Genomic DNA, 19,425 nt, shown 5'->3' with positions numbered 1-19,425 from the left:
GCCCCTTCTCCTGGGGGACTGCACAGAGCACATGGGGCAGGAGATGTGCCCTATCACTGTCCACAGCCTCCCCTCCTGGGCCCAAGGCAAAGTCTCCATTAAAAATGAAAGGCAATTGTGCGATTCCCCAGGGAAAAGAAGAAAAGGCTGGAGCTGTTAATGAGTACAATTAGTGTTGTAGTCAAGCAGAATCAGAGGAAATAATTAGCTCCTATTGTTTCCGTGGCATCCAAATTGCAGCCATGCTGGCTTTCCAAGCAACAACCCATCATTTGAGGCTCACCCTGGAGGACAGGGGGTCACTCCCAGCCCCTCTTCTGGTCACAGCTGTCACTCAGCTATGAGCAGCAGGCTGGCCATCACCCTCCTCTGCTACACCCACTGAGGCCCAGTACCCCAGGTGGCCAGAGACTTGCAAACTCCAGTGCACATCAGAAGCAGGCTTGGCCCTGAATTCAGCCAGTGCTGCTGGTTCTCCACCGAGACAGACAGAGTGAAGGCAACTGACACCAAACATCTCTTTGTCCTGCTTTAAGGGAGGCTCACATCCCTTTCCATAACAAATAGGGATGAGTACGAGGCACTGCTAACCTGGGTGTATAAAGAAGAGGGAAAGACAAAGCAAGCAGCCTAGAGAAATACCACCTTACTGAATTTCAGACACAGCCAAAAAATGAGAGACTGAAAGAAACAAAGAGACCCAATAATTTATTGGCAGAACTGAAAAGGGGCATTTGAAAACCACAGGGCTGACTCTCAACTGGGATGCTCCTCCCAGCTGCAGAGAGATTTATAATACTGGTATCCCTCAGCAAAAGGCTCTGATGTTGAGGCAGAATCCCAGAGATCCTGCGTGCCATGTAGAGAAAGAGAGGAAAGTGCTGCAAGATGCGGCCCCCAAGGGCCCGCTGCTAATTGAAAGGCTGCCTCCCGCCCCACTGCTAAAAAAAAGTTTGTGTAAGACAAAATCGGCCTCTATTGTCACCGCTGCTGGAGGGCTTCAGATGGATCCTTCCCCCAGGGAGGAGTGCGAGAGTGGCCCATGAGTCCCTTCAGAGGTCGGAGGGCACTCTCAGTGCTTTCAACACGGAGAGAGGAGCTTAGTGCCAACTCTTGTTCTCACAACGTGATTTTTGTGTTTCGAAAGCTTGAATTATCCCTGCAAAACAGAGGGAAGGAAAAAGGTGGTTAAAGATGTGCACTCCTTCAGACCACAGCACCTCCCCATTCTCCCCACCACAGCTACCAGTGTTGCCATCCCAGAACATCACTCAAAATCAACGCTTGTTAAATTTCCCAAACAGATCTTCCTAACTACAGAGTTCTCATACAAGTCAGCTGTCACTCCAGAACACTTGTAACGAGGGAGATCCAGGTTCATCCCCAATCACTGAGAAGAAAAAATTGTCATCTCCTGTAAGCAAAGCACATGATAGAATGTGGAAACCTCCCTGATGCATTCTGGTGTTTAAACAACTTGCAAGGTCTCTTCCTTACCAAAAATTTATCTTGGGGATTCTGGGATTCTGCTTGGAGCACAAATACACTATCAGGCCAACTTCCCCCTGCCTCTGTCCCTTGTATTTAGCCATACTGTTAACAAGTTTAGCTCTCTGATCTCTCCTACCTTAAAAGAGTATCTAATCTGAAAAGGGTCTTTCCCTCAAGTTTAAATAGAAGAGTCTCTTCAGCAGCTTCCACTCGCTCCTGAGTACAGCCACGAGCCTCAGGGGATATTGACCAAGGAAGGAGTGCTGGTTACAATCTCCCTCAGTACAGTCTCATGGCACTGCAGCAATTGAAGATGGGGCAAGTTACAGAAATCTGTTATTGCTTACTGCCAGCCTGTGAGCAGCAGCAACAGGCAAAGCGTATTTCCACATTAATAGGTGGTGTGTTGGAAACAAAGGAGATTACAATTACTTTGAGAGGATAGGTTTGGCAGTTCTTAACATAAACAGGTACAGGGCTGTAACTTGCCCAAGCCAAAACATTTAGAGATGCCCCAGGACATACCACACAAAATGGTTGAAGAGCAAAGGCAGCAACTTCAGCAGCAAGATGCTGTGCAGGACTGTGAAATCCCACTCAAACCCTTGAGCTATCATTGTGAGCAGCCAGGAGCTGCATGGTAGCTGTACCAGCACAGGCTGGTACACCTCCAGGAGGTGGGCTGGAGAACTGGAAGGGCAGAAGGAAGTAAAAACCATTTTTTAGAGTTAAAAAGTTACTCTGCTATGACTCGACAGCAAAAACATGCTGGAGGCCATTTGCAGAAGACTGGGGCTCACCTTTGCACTTGCCAGAAGAGCAGACTAGGCTGCCATTTGGGAATGTGATTCAGGATTCATTAACTGGATTCTGGTTAATCTGCAATAATGGTTTGGCTTTCTATCCCATACTGGACTTTGACCTGTGCCTTCTACTTTAGGAGGATAGCATACTTTAGGTAGCTCTTTAGTGGACAGATTTTCCCTACATCTTTGCTCCTTTTGCCTTTATTGGGGTGTCCCAGGCCCTCTGCTCATCCCTCATCAGCACAGGCCACCCAGTACAGCTGAGAGCTACATGAACTCTGCCACTGTTCCTGTACCCTTGGCACATTTGCTGCCTTCAGAGCCTGGTATGTCGTGGAGTGAGCTGGTTTCCTCTTCCGGAAGGACACCTGAATGTCATCTAACAATAACAACACTACCAAGTGCCTGTGCAGTATTTTGTAAACACTGATCCTCACAAAAAACCAAACCTGTGAGGAGAGAGACGTATTATTTTCACCCATGACTTCAGAGCAAGGTATGAGAACACTGCTTGCCCAATGCTGTTGAGGGAGGTTGTGGGATCCCCAGCAGCTCCTCAGAGCTCAGCTGTGTTGGAGCAGCTACATTCCACTGCCCAGCTATGGGAACTGGGCAATGTAAATGCTTCCTACCAGTAGATTCCTCTGCTCTGGCACTCAGCAACCCAGTGATCCCACTTGGCTACAATCAACCCAACTCTCATGGCCAGGCCTCTTGCTGGCCCTTCTTAAGGGCCTGCTATCAGGGAAGTGGGCACTGCAGGGAAAAACAGTCTGAACTGTGAGGCTCCCAGCAGCCCTGGGCTCACCTTGGCTATCTTCTCTGCACATCTTGGCTGACACTACCAGTGGCAGAGGGTGGTTGTCTCATTAGCCACAACATCATTATTTCTACCTACAGTAGCTAGTGGGTGTCCTTCCTGAACAAGCTTTTATTGACCAATTAATTTATTTTGTTTCAGCTCACTGTTAAAGAGCTGTGTGTCAGGCCCCAGGTGCCTCTCTGTGTCCATCACCTGGATGTGTTTAGGATTTATTTACCACTCCACACCTGCTTACAGTCAACCCTAGGCAACACACCCAAGCTGAAGACATACCTCTCAGCCTCCTGGGACCAAGTCTGGGATACAAGTGCCTCATACACATTAGCAAAATAGCACACAGCACCTCAACAGAAAATGCTGGTGGTCTGGTCAAAAAAAACAAATTAAAAAGTAATTTTGACCTTTGGAAAAGAACAAATAGCAGAATGGGCCACCATCAGGCCCATAAGGCACGGGAACATGCCAGCCCATGGGAAGAAGGTTGGAAGCTGAGAGGTATGCCATGAAGTCACATAGGAAGAAAGATGAGGCCCTACCCTGGGTGTGACAGAGGGAGGGGGAGCGTTCGATCAGCGGCCACTGCTGTTCACCAGGCCATGAAACTCCTCCCAGGCCCTGGCAAGCCAGAGGGAAAAAAAAATGAAATAAAAACCAAAAAATAGCACTTCAGATCAAAGGCTTCTTAACTTTTAACGAGAGCAGAAACATTCAATGACGTTTAAAAGGCACTTGTCTTCAGAGAACAAGGCAATATTCTCCGATAGCCCTAGTGGATAGAAGCATCCTTAAAATCCAGCCAAACATCTGACAGCACAAGGCAGCTTTAGCGTTCTGCACAGACATGAAGCGTTTCCACTGGCTGCTGGTGATAAAGCCACATTAATACCCAGAGACAGGTATGACCTTCCTAGTCACAAATGGAATATCCATTTCCTATTGCTCATAAAATAGCCCATGTTTCGTCTTTCGGGAGGATTATCACATTCCTTGGCTGGTTAAACTCAGCTAGTTACTGGCCTCATGCTTTGCCACATACTGCATAGGCAGGTAATGCCCTCAAAAGGGGTTTCTTTTAATGCCACATAGCTTAGTTCTTATGAAATTCTTCAATCAGGCAGCAGAATCCAATTGTTATTAGAAAGCTTCATTTCCTATTGTAAACCTGCGTTGTTAATGACCACCCAGTAAAAACATCACAACTATCTGAAATGAAAATGTTTTTAGATAAGTTAGAGGGACAGGCCTAACACTGCATTCCCTGGTGGAGAATATTACTGACGGATGAAGGCAGCAGACTGAAAAATTGCTGTCGGTTTTACGAAGGCAGCATACTGAAAACCCTCTCAGGGAAAACATGTTGAGGTTAATGTGAGCATGACTATTATCTTCTGGGATCAGAGACATCAAAGAACCTCATAGCTCTCCGTGCCCAGCAAAACAGTCCTGGTGCCTACAGCACATGCCAAGCCATTTTCTGAAGCCACAGAGTCCCATGGAGCTGGAGGCACCTTAAAGAGAACCCAGGTCAATCATGAACTCAGACCACCCTCTAGATTTTTTTGCTGATACTTCTCAGCTACTTCACGTTTTGTTTTGTGCACTGCCTCATCAGGTCACTGCAACACAACAGTAGAGTTCAGGAATGGAAACCCTGTGTTAGTCAGCATCTGTGCCAAAACCAGACCACCAACCTGGCTCTTACCTGAGCCTCAGAGTTAAGCTCCCAAATACAATTTGCAAAAGCAGCCCAGGTATCACATGCTCTTTCCCATCAAGTCATAGCCCAAATAAACATAGAGACCTCAGGGTCCAACAGCCTCTCTACAGAAGAAAGTTAGGGAGAAGAGAAACTGAATCGGAAGCCCTCTTAGTTGTTGGCAATCTTTGCACATTTCCAGACTTGTCAAAAAGTCTCCACCTTCATGTCTTCCCTCCAACTTCCCTTGTATCTCTACCCCATTCCCATCACCCACAATCACATCTCTTTCCTCTCCCATAGTTCTAAACTTGTAACTTCTCAGCAGAAGGAACACAAGGGCAGATTACTTGTCAACATAATCAATAATTTATTACCCCTTTCACACTAAGGAATTCCTTGTTCCAACATCCCAATAACACCATGCACAGTCCTTCATCTCTGTCCTCACAGACAGAGAGAAAAATCTCTTCCAGCCAAGAATTTTTAATTCAAGACTCTCATATATATTATAGTACTAATGACTTCAACTATCTGCTGACTTGACTGAAAAATCCACCAGGATGTGTCTGCCCTAATGTACCTAAACTACGCTAGGAGAGCAAACTGCTCTCATTCCATACTGAACAAGGCTGCCAGTTAATTTCATCTGGCAGAATCTTTATGACCTGTGACATGCCAAAGGCACAGTGCCAGAGAGTCTAAGAGGTTATTTTTATGTATAGACATTTTTAGTACCTTATTGCCATACTGTCTGCACAGTGATCAGATACTCAGTGAATTATCCCCAACACTTAGATTACTCCCATTGAACAGATGGGAAATGGAAACACTAGCAGGCTAAACAAAGTCAGCCAGAGCTGTTCTTCCACACTCCTTCTAGACCCGCGACTGTTGAAACTTCCCACCTTCTTCCCCACTGCCCAGGGTCAGGACCCAGACAGGGCTCCCTTTAGCCACACCAAGTAAGTTGGAGGGAAAAAAAAAAAGAGAAAAGAAGCCACTATCTCTCCAAAAAGAAAAGAAAAAAAAATAGGAAAAAAAAAAAAGAAAGAGGAAGACTCCAGCAAAAAGAGGAAGGGCAGTCTTAGTTGCTTCAAGGGACTTTCGAAAACCTCATTATGCAAGCAGCACTAGTTGTTTTCTGCAAACATCCTCAATTAAGTTCTAGCAGATTGCCTCCAGTAGTTCTCTGTGCAACTCTGCTCCTTACCCTCTCCTTCCCCAGCTACAAAAGGATTCAGACAGCTCAGAGTGCACTTATGGTACCTTACAAAGGGCACCAAAGTCTGTCTCTTTTGCCAGCCCACATGGAACCGCCCAGCACACTGACCACTCACTACACTCTGCAGGAGTCCAGAGCAGCACAGCCTCTTTCTGGGTGCTTCCCCAGGGATTTGTTCACAGCCAGACAAGAACTTTGTGACTAACAGCTTGAAAAAAACATCTAGGATAGTCTTCTAGCCTGAAATAATTCTTTCACCTCTCTGGCACTACCTGTAGCAAAGGCAATATAATACAACTAAATAAACACAACTAAACTGATCTCCTTGAAAAAACCAACCATGAAATAAATAGATTATAGGCACTTTTTTTTGTAAGATACAGGCCACCAAGATAAGGAAGCCTTTCACAAAGTCATGGACACTTATGAATAAAGCATATTATATTGATGGAGAACGAATTTATGAATCCATCAATTCAAAGACCAGGTCTATGCAAGTGCTCTTAGACTTGAAGCACCTGGAAACATTACTGGAATTGGAGAATGGAGGGATAAATGAATGAAGCCAGTATTGTAGACACTCAGGAGAAAAGGACAGCTATCAGATCTGGAACCTCACTACTCTCCTCTAGATTTTATTTCTGCTCTCAGACTTGAATGGATGAAGGTGAAACAATGCTGCTCCAGAGCTGGCAAGACCCAAGGCAACCTGCCTTCCCCTGACAGGCATCAGACAATGTGTGAGGGTCCCATCTGCAAACCATTTCTCTTTAGTCAAGGTTAACCCTGCCCACTCCATTTAAAACACAGTCAAAGGTAAGTAGCACAAGCAAAACAGCAGCACTGACAAGTTCTCCTAAGGTCTTGGAAATTAACGAACAAATGGAAACCAGTGCTATAAAACCACAACAGTTACAGAATTAGCTGAACTCTGCTGTGACAAGGGAGACTTCACAAGCATTCTACCATCAGCTTACTGTCTCATAAACACTGATCTTCTTGCCTAACACCTGCCAATTCCACAGGGACTTCTCTTCCTAATTCCTCACTTTTTTGCCTTTCCTTTCTGTCTGAGAACCTCACTCCTGCAGTCTTCTTACAGTGCATTATTCCCTTCATAGGATATCCTCTTTTCTCCTACCTACAATATAGTCTGAGGCCATTTCCTCCATCTGCCTGCAGTGAAATGAACCCAGTGCCAGCTCTATTAAGAGCAACTATTCTTCCCATTTACTAGAGCCATCCCATTAGTTATCACTGGTGACTTTGAAAGGAAAGGATAGTTTTATACCCTGCTCAGCTCCCACTGCAGCAGGCACTTACGAATAAGTGAAGCTTTGTTTTCAGGAAAAGCAGCCTCGCTTTAGAGCTGACAGCACAATCCATAATGTCACACAGCAACCAAAACATTTCCACATCAGCCTGCTCAGTGGCAACCTGCTGATGGCCACTGCTCTCCTGGCACTGGAAGCAGTGTTGCTGAATTTGCCTGGGATTCCTGGATGGTATTGTGGGTGAGTGCTCTCAACAAAGGAGATGGTCACTGACCACACAGTTATCAGTGTGGAAAAGAAAGGCTGACAAGTCCAGGCAGGGCAAAGATATATGCAAGGCAGTCACAAAATTCACGCTGCAGTGCTCAAAGTCAAAGGTGAAAGTGATCACTTCCCCTCCACCTCTCTCCCAACAGCAGATACTGAATATTTTCAGTGTCTTTGCTGAGACATGGCTGGGCTCTGGTTGGCAACATTCTGCTTTCAAAAAAGTGCTCCAGCTATGGCAGCAAAAGAGGTCGGGTGTTTTTCGTTTCATTCCAAGCCACAGGAAGTACCACTGTCCATAAGCCACTGTCACTTCTGGACCTTGTCACCTCCGAGGTTAACAACACTGATGAACTGAACCTATTAAGTGGTTCACTGCATCTGAGTGCTCTTCTCTCAGTGCACCTCTGAGGGAACAAAGAGAAGCAATTTCTCTCCAGCTACTGAAACAAGGTAGCCCACAAAATGTCACATATGTTCTCTTTAGGTGCTCAGTGCTTTAATGTCTAAGGTACTATAAATCCCCTGGAATTAAGCAGAGTCCAAGAGATTGCTCCAGCTTTCCTAGCAAGATTGGGAATTCATACAGATTAGGCTGACCCTTCTACTCGTTGGGATTTAGGCAGCTTGTCAATATCACAAGCAAGAGAAAGGACAAACAAAGGAAAATTGCAATGAAAGATCTGCTTATCTAGCTAAATGCACAAGCCCCACCACTGAGAGCAGGAAGGACAGAATGCAGAACAGCTCCTTGGAATAGCTGTGATGCAACAGGTACTTTTCAGATGCAGCTTGGCAGCACCACCACTTTCTGAAACAAAGAGGGCTGCAGCCTCGCTGACAACTCATGAAAAATGGTGTCTAGAAATGATTTAATATGAAATGCATCATCACAAAAGGAATATACAAAACCTGAAACACAGGGCTCAGGTTCCACAGTGAGAGGCATGCTAGCAATTTCTACAGAAGCATTCATTTATAGTGTGTCAAAAGCTAATCCAGGTCAATTCACTACCTAAAAGTCAAGGTTTTGAGAAATGCCTGTTCTTTTCTTGCTAAGCATGCTCCCTTCCCTAAAGCACAATCAATGCCAATCAAATCCCGCACATGAGCAGAGCTCTAGTGGAGAGATGCAGCCCATACAAATGAAAAATGCCACAAGCCCCCCTCAAAAGGCAGCCCTGACAAAGCCTAGAGAACAGCTCTTCCATTAGAGCTTTTCATGAAACACAGCCAGAGTGTGAATATAGAGTGCAGGCTGGAAAGCCCTCCCGAGTCATAAATCACATGGTACATGTGCAGCATAAGTGGAGTTTATTCATGATGGACAGTATTTCAACAGAATTTGATAGATGGGTAAGGAAAAGGAGCCAGACTTCATGGAGGACAGAACTAGTTACACAAGAGATTCTTTATTAGTGAGAGAACCTTAATGATATGAAGCTAAGCCAAGCAGAGTCACACTGAAAGCTGGGGCTGTCCTGCTCTTCTCTGTCACAAAGCAGTCACCATCACCTCTCTGCAGCTGCTGCCCCTTGCTGCCTGCTGGTACCAGGCAAGAGAGGCACAAGAAGCTGGTCTGTACATCACTACACAGAAAATCCACTGACAGCAGTTCTGCTCTGAATTTACACCAGTGCCTTAGGAAGGAGAAGGTGGACAGCACTGCAATCAGACTGCTGCAGCTCAAGCAAGGCAATGGGAAAAAAGGGGTTTTCATGATGCCCTACATGGTAGAAGGTTAATTGCTTAGACCTACCTGACTGTGACATCAAAGCAGCTCCTGACTAACCCTCCTACCCACAGAAGAATGAACGGGAGACAAGCCAGTCGGCCTCTATTTAAGAATTGCTCCCAGCTGTAATCTGAGCTACTAAACTTGATACCTCCAACACCTGTTATTCTCAGACAAGCTCACTTTGCACCACACATCAGCACCACAAAATGAAACTTGGATGCTATGCAGGAAGAGAGGGCAGCAAGCACATGTTGCACTGGTATAGGGAAATAAGGCCACATTACTGAATGCACCATCACTCAAGGCCTCACACCTGCCAGAGCAAAAACAAACATTGCTATAGTGACATTCTCTGTGCTAGGAAGTGCTCGTGGTGACAGCTCACAAGGAAAAGGCCACATCACTCCCATTCTACACTTGCTACATGAACCACCACCACTGCTTAGGACAGCTGGCTCCATACACAGCTTTTACTACAGAGACTGAGAGAAGTCAAGCACCTCCCTGCTCTCACCACAAAGCCGCATCACCACAGTCTGCAGTCTGCTGCTGCTGAGCAGGAGTAAAATACTCTGTTGTGTGTCCACATGAGTACGTTGCTATTTCCTTCCCTACATGGACAGAGAATCCATAGTGCCCTCTCCTGGCAAAAAGTGCATGAGAAACGTTAGTGGCAAAATCACGGAAAATGGAAAAAATTCTCTCTTTCCCTTTTCCACGCACACAGGAGGGAGGGCCACATGGAACACTAAATGCCTACAGGCAGTTACAACAAGACTTCTGTATAATTACAGAATTAGTAAACATTGAGTACACTTAATATTGGAAGCTAGCTGTCTGCTAGAACCAGGATTGATCCCATCCAACTATCTGACAGCAGACTGATGACAGGACGATTACATGGAAAGAGCAAGCCAGCACAGTGAAAGAAACTCATGAAAGATACTTGCACCTTCATTACAGGCAAGATCAGAAAGCTCTCTGCCCCACCAGTGTCTTATTCATTCGCTTCACTTCTTTTTCTGTGGGCACCTTTTCAAGTATTAATTTAACCAATATGACCTAATCAGTGTATTTGTTTATAATACACTTAAGAAAAACAACATATTACTCACCTCTAACTAATACCTATATATGCAATTTTTCATCACTTTGTGGGAAATAAAATCACCCTGAATGGCCTGATATGGTAAGCTATAATACATTTATTTAAAAATACAGCTGTGCTCTCTGTGTACCATGATCTTCTAGTCTTGTTAAAGAGCCTGTGTCACCAGGGCCTGGAAGACTTAATATATGACGTTTATTATGATTAGAAATCATTTGTACAGCACTGTAAATTCACACAGCACTTTCCCAAGACCATTTATAAGTCTAATGGCACTATAAATCCCTGTTAGCTTCCGCACTTTATTCCCCAGAATCTCTATTTATTCAAATGATTTGACCCCCACCACTGCAATCTTGTCTTTGAATACATCAAGCCACTGTTCCACCCTGGGCTGCCCATCACCCAAGTGACAGACCAGGTGGATTGTTAAAATAACCCTGGACCACATGTTTAAAATGAAAAAGGTTTTGCTCATAGAACCAAACACCCCCAACAACAGCATGACAACAACACAGGAATTTGGTTTCCAAAGCGCGCTGGCAACAACTGCTGCTGTTTGCACTTGAGTTTGCAGGAACAGCCCTAACGCACACGAGCACTTCTGCCAGCGCCTGCACCATGCACTGAGCTGCTGGAGCACACATGCAACCTGCAGCACCCCCCTGGCCAGCACACGTACTTGATGCTGTCGGTGTGGGTTTTATATTCCATGATGGTGTTGGGAGGTAGGTTGAGCACTCTTCGTAACGTGTCGCGTATCCGGGCTGTCGTGGCCTGGTCGCTGGCTGTCTTGTTCCATATGGAGATGATGTCCTCCTGTGGAATGGCACAGGAGGGAGGGGTAAGCATGGGGCACTTGCTGCAGCCCTGCCACATGGAAGCACGTGCCAGTTCTCCAAAGCACTCACCTGGAATCGGACAGAGACGACGGCCCCACAGATTTCTTCCCCCACCATGAACTGCTCTCCCAACATGGCCAGGATAAGATTCTCCCAGCACCGTGACGCTAAGCCCTTCCGCAGACGGATAATCCATTTACCACCATTTTTGTTGGCATCATCCTAGGAAGAGAGGAAATAAATTGATTTGTTTTCTCCTAGCTATTTTTCTGCTACCCACAAGACAGCAGAGCCACAAACAGGAGCAGATATTGATTAGGTGAGGCAAGAAAGGTATTTTCAAGAAAAAGCATTTTATTTCACTTCTCTCCCTTATAAGCAGAGACAGAGGAAAACCACTTACTTTGAATACAAAGTACTTGAAACAACAGCCCTCAGCCTTCCAGACAAAGTTCTATGCTCTGATGACTTGAGTTCTAGTGTTTTAATCCCACTAGCAAAGATTAACACCAGCCTACCAATCTGCACAAACAGACCCAGGCAAGGACTTTTAAACTTCTCCTAAACCTGAGACTGATTCACCATTTTTCTAACCCTCTGTATATATAGTTCTTCCTGTAAAACAAGATCCCTGTAAAACAGAACACCTCCATCACAGAGCATGGGAGGCCAGGAAAGAGTTTGCAAAACAGTATTTTAAAAACAACTGAAAAACTGATAAACATTTTCCTTACACATTTCCAGGAATGGGCTCACAAGCTGTGTTAACACAGAAAGGACCACCCTGTTCTCTAAGAACTACTGACATTATCACACATCATACAGCTGGAATGTTTGCTCCAGACTGTGGTGACCCAGGAAAATAACCAAAACAAGGCAAGAAAGTAAAAGAAAAATTTTATGCTAAGCACCCAGTCTTAACCAGCAGCCATCACCTCAATATTGTGATTCTGTATCCTGAAGCTGACAAAGAGCTGGAAACTGCTACAGCCTCCCCTGCTCCCCAGAATGCACAGCTATGTCAAAGAGCAGCTCCTCCTCTGTGCAGAACACTGTGGCATCCTCTGGTACAACACTGTAGCTGGGAAATCTTACAAGGTGAGAGGGGAACAAATTCCATCCAAAGCTGAAGACAGAGAGGTAGGAACAAGTCAAAGAGGTGGCAGTTGGGAAGGGTAAAGGAAGACAGGTCTAGGACAGAAACAGAGAACAAAGGACGACTCAGAGGGAACTGCACAAAACAGGACATCCCTCTCCAAATCCCCAGCAATCCCCTCTGCCAAGCTGGGACACATCTTCAAGATGCCAGGCAAGGTAACTTAACCCTTCTTAATGAAATAATTTTATTTTAGCCTTCAAGCTTCTCTAGGGCTCAGATAAAACTAAGCATTTGTCTGCTCTCTCAGAGACAGCAAGTGCTAACGAAGCAATCCAGAGGAAACATGGAAGTGTCAGCGTAACAGCAGCATTCACCTGACTCCTACTTTTCAGGTATGTGCTGGGCTGAAAGGGGAAGCATAAGCTCCAGACAAACCTCAAAGGATGACAGGAACCATCCAAATCAACACAAGTTCTAGGAATGTGGCAGAATCCTGTGAGAAGCAAACTGGTTTCTGTTAAGTACCCTTATTTTCCAAGTTGAGAACATCACAGCCTTTAGACTGGGAGTAGGGTTTAACTCTTCAAAGTTTCCACAATAACCAATGGGCATCAGAAGAAAGTGTTACTTCTAAAAATATCTCAAAGGTGGCTTAAGCAGGTTCAAGGCTACAGAGAGAGCAGTGATTGGGAGGCAGATGCTGTATCATGTGCTTTATGGTTGTTGTTAGTTTTCTTTCAGGTTAAACAAGCTTCGGTTCAGTCAAGCATTTGATTTTCCTTCACCAGAATAGTAATGATCTGCAGCCCAGTAAATCACCAGGGAATACTATGCTTAGTGCTTCTGACTTTACCAGAAAAGGCACAGATGGATGCAGAAAAAGATCAGAGCTACACACAGGCACATATGTACCTACAAGAATCACAGTAACTAAGGATTGGTTTGGAAGAGAAAGAAGCATAAACAAAGCCCTACAAAGCATGCAGCAATGGAAGGCCAGAAATGAGATCTCAGGTCCTCTTCTAGAAATATAAGAAGGAAGTAGGGCCAGAAATAAAAATATCAAAGAATCTCTCCACCTCCATCTTAAAATGTCTACCAGGAAATACTTTATAGAAATTCTGGTATCATTAACTTGAGGACTCTCTGGTTGACACATTGTCTGAGGAACTTGCTCACCAGGAGTCCAAAGAGGGTTAAACATTTTATATAAATAGTATTTGCAGTAACTGGCTATAAAACACCTTGCTTAAAATAATTGCTAACGAGGGTCACATATAAATTTCTCAGGACCAAGCAGTATAATTAGGTACTTCAGAGAAACACATAAAATCCTCATATTGTGAATGCTATTGGTCACTGCTGGAAGCAGGCCAGGAACTGGAAGAATGATTTGCTGGGCAAAGATTTTATAAAATGTCTTCTAACAGGTTTGGATAGAAATAGAAGCAAACCAAAGTGCCCTGGAACAAAAAACAAACAAACAAACAAACAAACCAAAAACAAACCAAAAAACACCAACAAAACAACACAAAACCAAGAACAAGCAATCAACCCCCCACAACAATAACAAAACAACAACAAAAAAATCAAATAAAAGGCAAAGTTGTTTTTTCATTTCCGGCTCTGTGTGCAGGTTTTTAACCATATGCGCCTCCTTGACTGAAAAAGAAGAGCTGATTTTTGTAAGCTTTTTTGAATCCCACTTGGAGAGTCCTTCCAGAGGAAAGCCCTTCACTGCTATCACTGGAGGCAGCTACAAGGGCAAGTGCCTACACTGGGAAGCACAGAGCTTAGATGGGGGTACCCCCTCCACTGGCAATGGCAGTTCAGCAACCTTTGTGGGGGTGCAGCCAGCAACTTCCCCATCTTCCCTCTCTGGCAGCAGGACTGTTAGGCTACACAGGACAGTGTTCTGAGGACAAGCTTACAGGAAACCCAGAGGAAAGGACTGCACCCACGAAAATCCAATGGAGTGCCATTTAATGACAAGAGTCCCTCCACTGCAGAAGGTTCCCTCCAAAATCTTGTGGGAAAATATGAAGGCAGAAATGAGAGCTCCAACTCACCTCCCACATGGGTTTGATGCCCTCTTTGAAAAGATGGAAGTCACTGTGGCCTGTCAGGTCCCCAGGACGTACCATGTGACTGTAAAACCGCCAGAACTGTTCCACCTGCAACAACACCAACCACACAATGAAGCTGCTCAAACTGTTCAGTCAAGATTTCTATAGAAACAGGCTGCCACTTTCATACCAGCTCTCCAGAGCTACCTTCCCCTCTTCTGTTCTACTCTCTTGTCACCGGGGTGTTGATTAGGCAACACAAAAAGCAACAGTAGTGTCTGTTTCTGACTGGCTTCATTACCAGGTGACCACCTGAAACATTCATCAGGTGCCTTTAAAGTCACTCTGTGTTTGTCTGAAGAAATCTGTGCTAAGTTAACAGCTGCTCCAGAGAACAGTTCCCAACATATCTTTTAACTCCTATTGCCCAGACTTTCAATCATTGGATATGTCAAATGCATCAGCTACAGCCAAGCCTCTTTACCCTGCATTACCACTGCTCTCTGTGACCCTGGAAACTGCAGAAACCTTCAAATAAGACATTTTTCTGTATTCAATTTCACTGTATGCAGATTTTAAGACAAAATATGCATTCTGTTTTAGTTACATTTAGTTTAAGATTGGGAGGTACTATTCAGAGTTCTTATTTAAATATCTCTTACTTCCTTTTACAGTCTGCCATGGTACACTTGGACCACTTCACTTCAACCAGTTCAATTCTGGCACCCCTGTGTCTGCTTGAGACACTTTGACTATAAGGCAAGGGACGTATTTTTCTATAGTTCTTAAAAGTAGCATATTTATCTTTTGAGAATCTTCGGGTAAGAAAGGATTTGAGAGAGGATGGATCTTTAAAACAAGACAAGGCAGTGGAAGAGATTATACTAATTTCCATATTTTCAGAAGACTCCACTCAGTAAGACAATAGCTATTAAGCAGACCAGCGCTGCAGCTGGAGGAGGCAGACATCACCCCAAGCACTTTATCAGACCTTAATGACTGGGTCAGCACCTGGAACTCCACTCCAATGTGACCTCTGCCATCGAAGATGGAATTTGCTTTTATAGCCAATAAAATTATGAACCAAGGCTGAGGAGGGGTCAGAAGCAATCTATTTTTGTCAGGCACATCCAAACATCCACGGGGAAATCACACTCCCATAGTGAGGGAACACGCCCTCTAGTGGTTCACATTTTAGAGCTTACCACTGAAAAGCCAAGAATAAATCTGAACCCGGACTTAGATAGGTAACTCTTTCTGAAGTTTGCTCTTCCATCTCTTTAAACAGAATTTGGACCCAAACACATTATCAGATATGCTGGCCAGTCTCTCTCTGTCCTAACAGAACTGCAGCACTTCTAGCCAACAACGGCCCAAATAAATTCTCTGTAGCAAAGAGCAGACAACAGAGTATTTAACACAATGTTTTTCCTCTAAGGAGCTAAAAGTCAATGCTAAGTCTACACTGATTTATCAGACTGAAAAGTTATCACCAGATCATCAAGCGGCAGCCACATTTTTCATCCCCTGAACTGAAAGTACTTGCTCACACAGGATAATAGGAGCAGCAACTAACCACAACAACAGACTCTTCTTCCCATCCTTATCCTGTGTAGGAACACAACCCAGCTGCTCAGACAGGCATATCTTTATGCAGCCTCCAGAAATAATAAAGGGTTGTTTTTATAAATTCTCATATTACAAAAGATATGTACTGGTGGGCAAAATTAACATTTATAAGAGACCCTGAAAAAACTGGGCAAACACCAGATTGAAAAGAGAAAGGAAGAAAACAGCCAATAGACTTCCTGGGCTCTGGAACAGTAATGAGGACTCGTTTTGCTTATGTATCTTAGGCTCTTGAGGGCAAGTTTACTCTCCAGGAAATGCTCAAGTTTATTCCATGAACAAGCAACCACAGAGTGGAAGGGAAAAGGAAGAACAATTTCCCTTTTAATGAACTTGGCTGCAACATCAAACTGCACCTTGTCCATCACTTTAGACAGACAACAGGCCACCAGCTGCTGGCAAATATAGCATGCCAGATGCTTATTCCAAACACAGTTTTTGTGGGAATGTGGGTGCAGAGAAGCATGTGGGGGACAATACAGAAATGGAATAGAAAAGCTGTTCCTTTCTTCTTTTGCTCCAGCCATAAATAAACTATGTGGCTACTAGTTTTGGTTTTTTTTTCCTGTTATTACCACTACCCCCATGCACACAGGTCTAGCACAGGGCAGAGAAAAAAGTGCTAAAGACCCAACTCCTGCTGTAATTCAAGAGCTCATTTGCCTTGGCAAATCACTGGCTGCTGTGTGTGCACGAGCCAGCACACAGGGGCCAGGAGGGGCAGGCTGTGCCCAGGTGCCACGGGGCAGCAGGGGGTACTCACGGAGGCGAAGGTGCCGATCTGTTTGATGTTCTGCTCGTAGCTCTGGGAGCTGGTGGGCCGCCCGGGGGTCCGCCGTGAGTACCAGAAGGTGTAGTTATACTGCAAGGGGTGCTCAGCTGGCCCCGGCACCACAGCCTGCAGAACACAAAAGCTTGTTTACCCCTGGTACGCTCCTCTAAAAAGGGAATGGGAAAAATTACATTTACAGCATGTAAAAGCAAATATTCAAGCCATCAGAGGCATCATTACTGGATTTTTTTTTAGTCCTGTGCCTGTCTCGATAAAAAGGGAAATGTGAGATTTCTCACTTCTTCAAATTAAGGGAAGAAAAAGACACTCTCCTCCTCTGGGAAGGATAAACCCCACTTAAAATGAATCATGATTCAAATGCAATTAAACTGGTGACACCAATTGCCTTAAGCAACCAACACCCCAGTGCTCTGGGAAGATTAATCCAAGAACTTGTTATGTCAGCTTTGGCAGAACCCATCACCAGCAGTGGGCAGCAACCACTTTTCAATTTCCAAAACACTGATTTCTGATTAAAAATACTTCTAATGAGCACAAAAGAGGCAAATGAGAGCTCATTAGCCAGGAGTCAAAACTTACAGAGAAAACCTCAATCAAAGCCTTTATCTTGCACTACTTGATATTGCTACAGGAGTTACCAGGGATTAAATCTCTACTTTCCTCTTCACTATGGCAAGTTTACAAGGGTTGCATTACTTCACACAGAGCAGTTTTCCTAAATACAAGATGAAAAAGAAAAAAGCCCAAACCAGGAGAGATAAATGTCAAGAATGCCTTCTTGACCAGCTACATTACACACAGGGACACATCTTAAAAGTTATTTCAACAGTGTCCCAAACACTGCCTGCTAAACCATCTTCAAGCCACTGCTGTCCTGTCAGACAGGAGTCCTTTCCCCATGCTCTCTTCCAAATTTGTTTTCTGATGAAAATAAAGCCTTATTTCTCATTTCCATTCTAAAGCTTGGCAGGTTACCAGCTATGTTAGTGAAGAGAGCATTCACCCCTCAGATGAGACACCTCCAAAAGCAACAAGTTACTGAAATCAAACATAGTGCCTCTGTCTTCACTGCAGCAGTAACAATGCACTGAGACCACGGCCCTCCAAGACATTTTCCTTTTCCCTGAGGATTGACTCCCCAGCACTGCCACACCATGCCCTGGCAGTGGAGTGCAGATGCCAGCACCATACCTTCCTCTTGGTAGTACTCTGTGGTTTCTCACGATCATTCTTTTCCTTCTCACTGTCTTTCTGTGTGTTATTTTCCTCATTCTGGTCATGGTCTCCACTATCATCATCTTTCAATCTGGTGAAGAAAGAATAACAGAGAGCCATCACACAGCTGAGAAGGTTCATACCAAACCCAAGTAGTTCTCTGCTCCAAAGCTCCTCTGTGATACAAGGACTACCAGAGTTTGGAAATCTACACTTGACACAGTAAAAACTACATTTCTTTCATGCCTATCACAGGCATCTTGAGCACGTACTTTTAAGCCAAAGTGAACCATAAAACAGCTTTTTGGAACAACCTCAAGTAGTTGTGCTAGCTACCGATCTGCCACAGGAAATCCCAGTTACTTGTTAGGGTCCCCTGCTATTCAGGGGGCCCACATGAAGACCTGTCACTGTACCTCTGCTGACCCTCACCCACCCCGCTCCCCACGCCCCCCAGCACAGCAGAGGGCGAGCAGACACCGCGCCAGCACCCAGCACCCCACGGGTCTCTCCGCCCGCCCCATTCCCTGCGAAGGGCCGGAAAACACGAGAGACAAGCGGGGCCACGAGGCGGCCCGCGACTCCCCGGTGCGGGACCGCCGCCGGCCCACCGCCCACACCTCTCGGTGCCGCGTCGCCTCGGGGCCAGGCCGGGCCCCGGCTGCAGGGACCGGGCTGTGCGTAGCCCCGTGACTCATCGCGTCTCGCCCGCCCGGCGCCGGGGCAGCGGCGGGCGGCGCTGGCGGGGCTCGGGGCCGTGCGGGCCCCTCACCGGGGGTTGGTCGGGGGGGGACTCGGGGGTGACACTCACGCGTCGAATTTGTTGTTCATCGTCGCTCGCTACCGCCGCCACCCCCGTTCGCCTCAGCGACTTCCGCCCTGCTGGGTCCGCTCGCGAAACCGTTCCGCCGCTTCCGGCGGCTCCGCCATAACCTCCCGCGTTTCCCCCCGGAGCCGTAACACTGCACACGGCGCACGGCAATGGGAGCGCCCCTCAGGGCGGGGCCGCCATCTTGGGTGTGGCGTGGCTGGGCCGGGGACCGGCCAGAGAGTTACAAATTATTCATACTATTAATTTTGTTCCCGTAAATACAGTTTGAGGACTCAGACAGTTATTCCTCAAAGGGTTTTCCCACCTTGCCTCCTGTGGCGACAAGGAACTCCAGCCTTACGCCCTCCCATTACTCTTCCCTTCATGTACAGTGAGGGATGGCACAGAAAACAGGAAAAATGTCCCAGTAAAGAGCCTGCAAGCTCCTGAAGTGATAAGGGACACTTCATAGAGGATAAGGGCAATAGTCCCTCGTTCAGCATTTCCTTGCACTTCATGAATCTGTTTCGACTTTACATCAT

The 19,425-nt window shown here is 45.6% G+C and overlaps 1 protein-coding gene across 2 annotated transcripts; it reads right to left on the bottom strand.

Moving 5' to 3' along the window:
- Positions 1–688: 688 nt before the first annotated feature.
- EIF4E2 (eukaryotic translation initiation factor 4E family member 2) lies at positions 689–18,983 on the bottom strand. 2 transcript variants are annotated; one of them, XM_056498988.1, is made up of 8 exons: positions 18,884–18,983; positions 18,049–18,163; positions 16,828–16,962; positions 14,439–14,543; positions 11,340–11,492; positions 11,111–11,247; positions 3,657–3,735; positions 689–1,159 (listed from the first exon to the last, which is right to left on the bottom strand). In XM_056498988.1, the coding sequence occupies exons 1-7, from the start codon at positions 18,901–18,903 to the stop codon at positions 3,690–3,692; spliced, it is 711 nt and encodes a 236-aa protein (XP_056354963.1). In that variant the 5' UTR covers positions 18,904–18,983; the 3' UTR covers positions 689–1,159; positions 3,657–3,689. The 2 variants fall into 2 exon arrangements, with proteins under 2 accessions (XP_056354963.1, XP_056354964.1); XM_056498989.1 differs by lacking the exon at positions 3,657–3,735.
- Between the last annotated feature and the right edge of the window lie 442 nt (positions 18,984–19,425).

The sequence above is a fragment of the Oenanthe melanoleuca genome, chromosome 9 (assembly GCF_029582105.1).
Source record: "Oenanthe melanoleuca isolate GR-GAL-2019-014 chromosome 9, OMel1.0, whole genome shotgun sequence".
Lineage (NCBI taxonomy): Eukaryota > Metazoa > Chordata > Aves > Passeriformes > Muscicapidae > Oenanthe > Oenanthe melanoleuca.
The sequence above is the reverse complement of the archived record's forward strand: the minus strand, read 5'-3'. Positions and strand labels throughout refer to the sequence as shown.

Excerpts from the sequence above, each read along its gene's own strand:
- EIF4E2 (XM_056498988.1), bottom strand. The coding sequence starts at position 18,903 with ATGAACAACAAATTCGACGC. Across the intron at positions 11,493-14,438 it reads GCATCAAACCCATGTGGGAG|GATGATGCCAACAAAAATGG; the intron begins GTGAGTTGGAGC and ends CTCTCTTCCTAG. Across the intron at positions 11,248-11,339 it reads TCGTCTCTGTCCGATTCCAG|GAGGACATCATCTCCATATG; the intron begins GTGAGTGCTTTG and ends GCCATTCCACAG.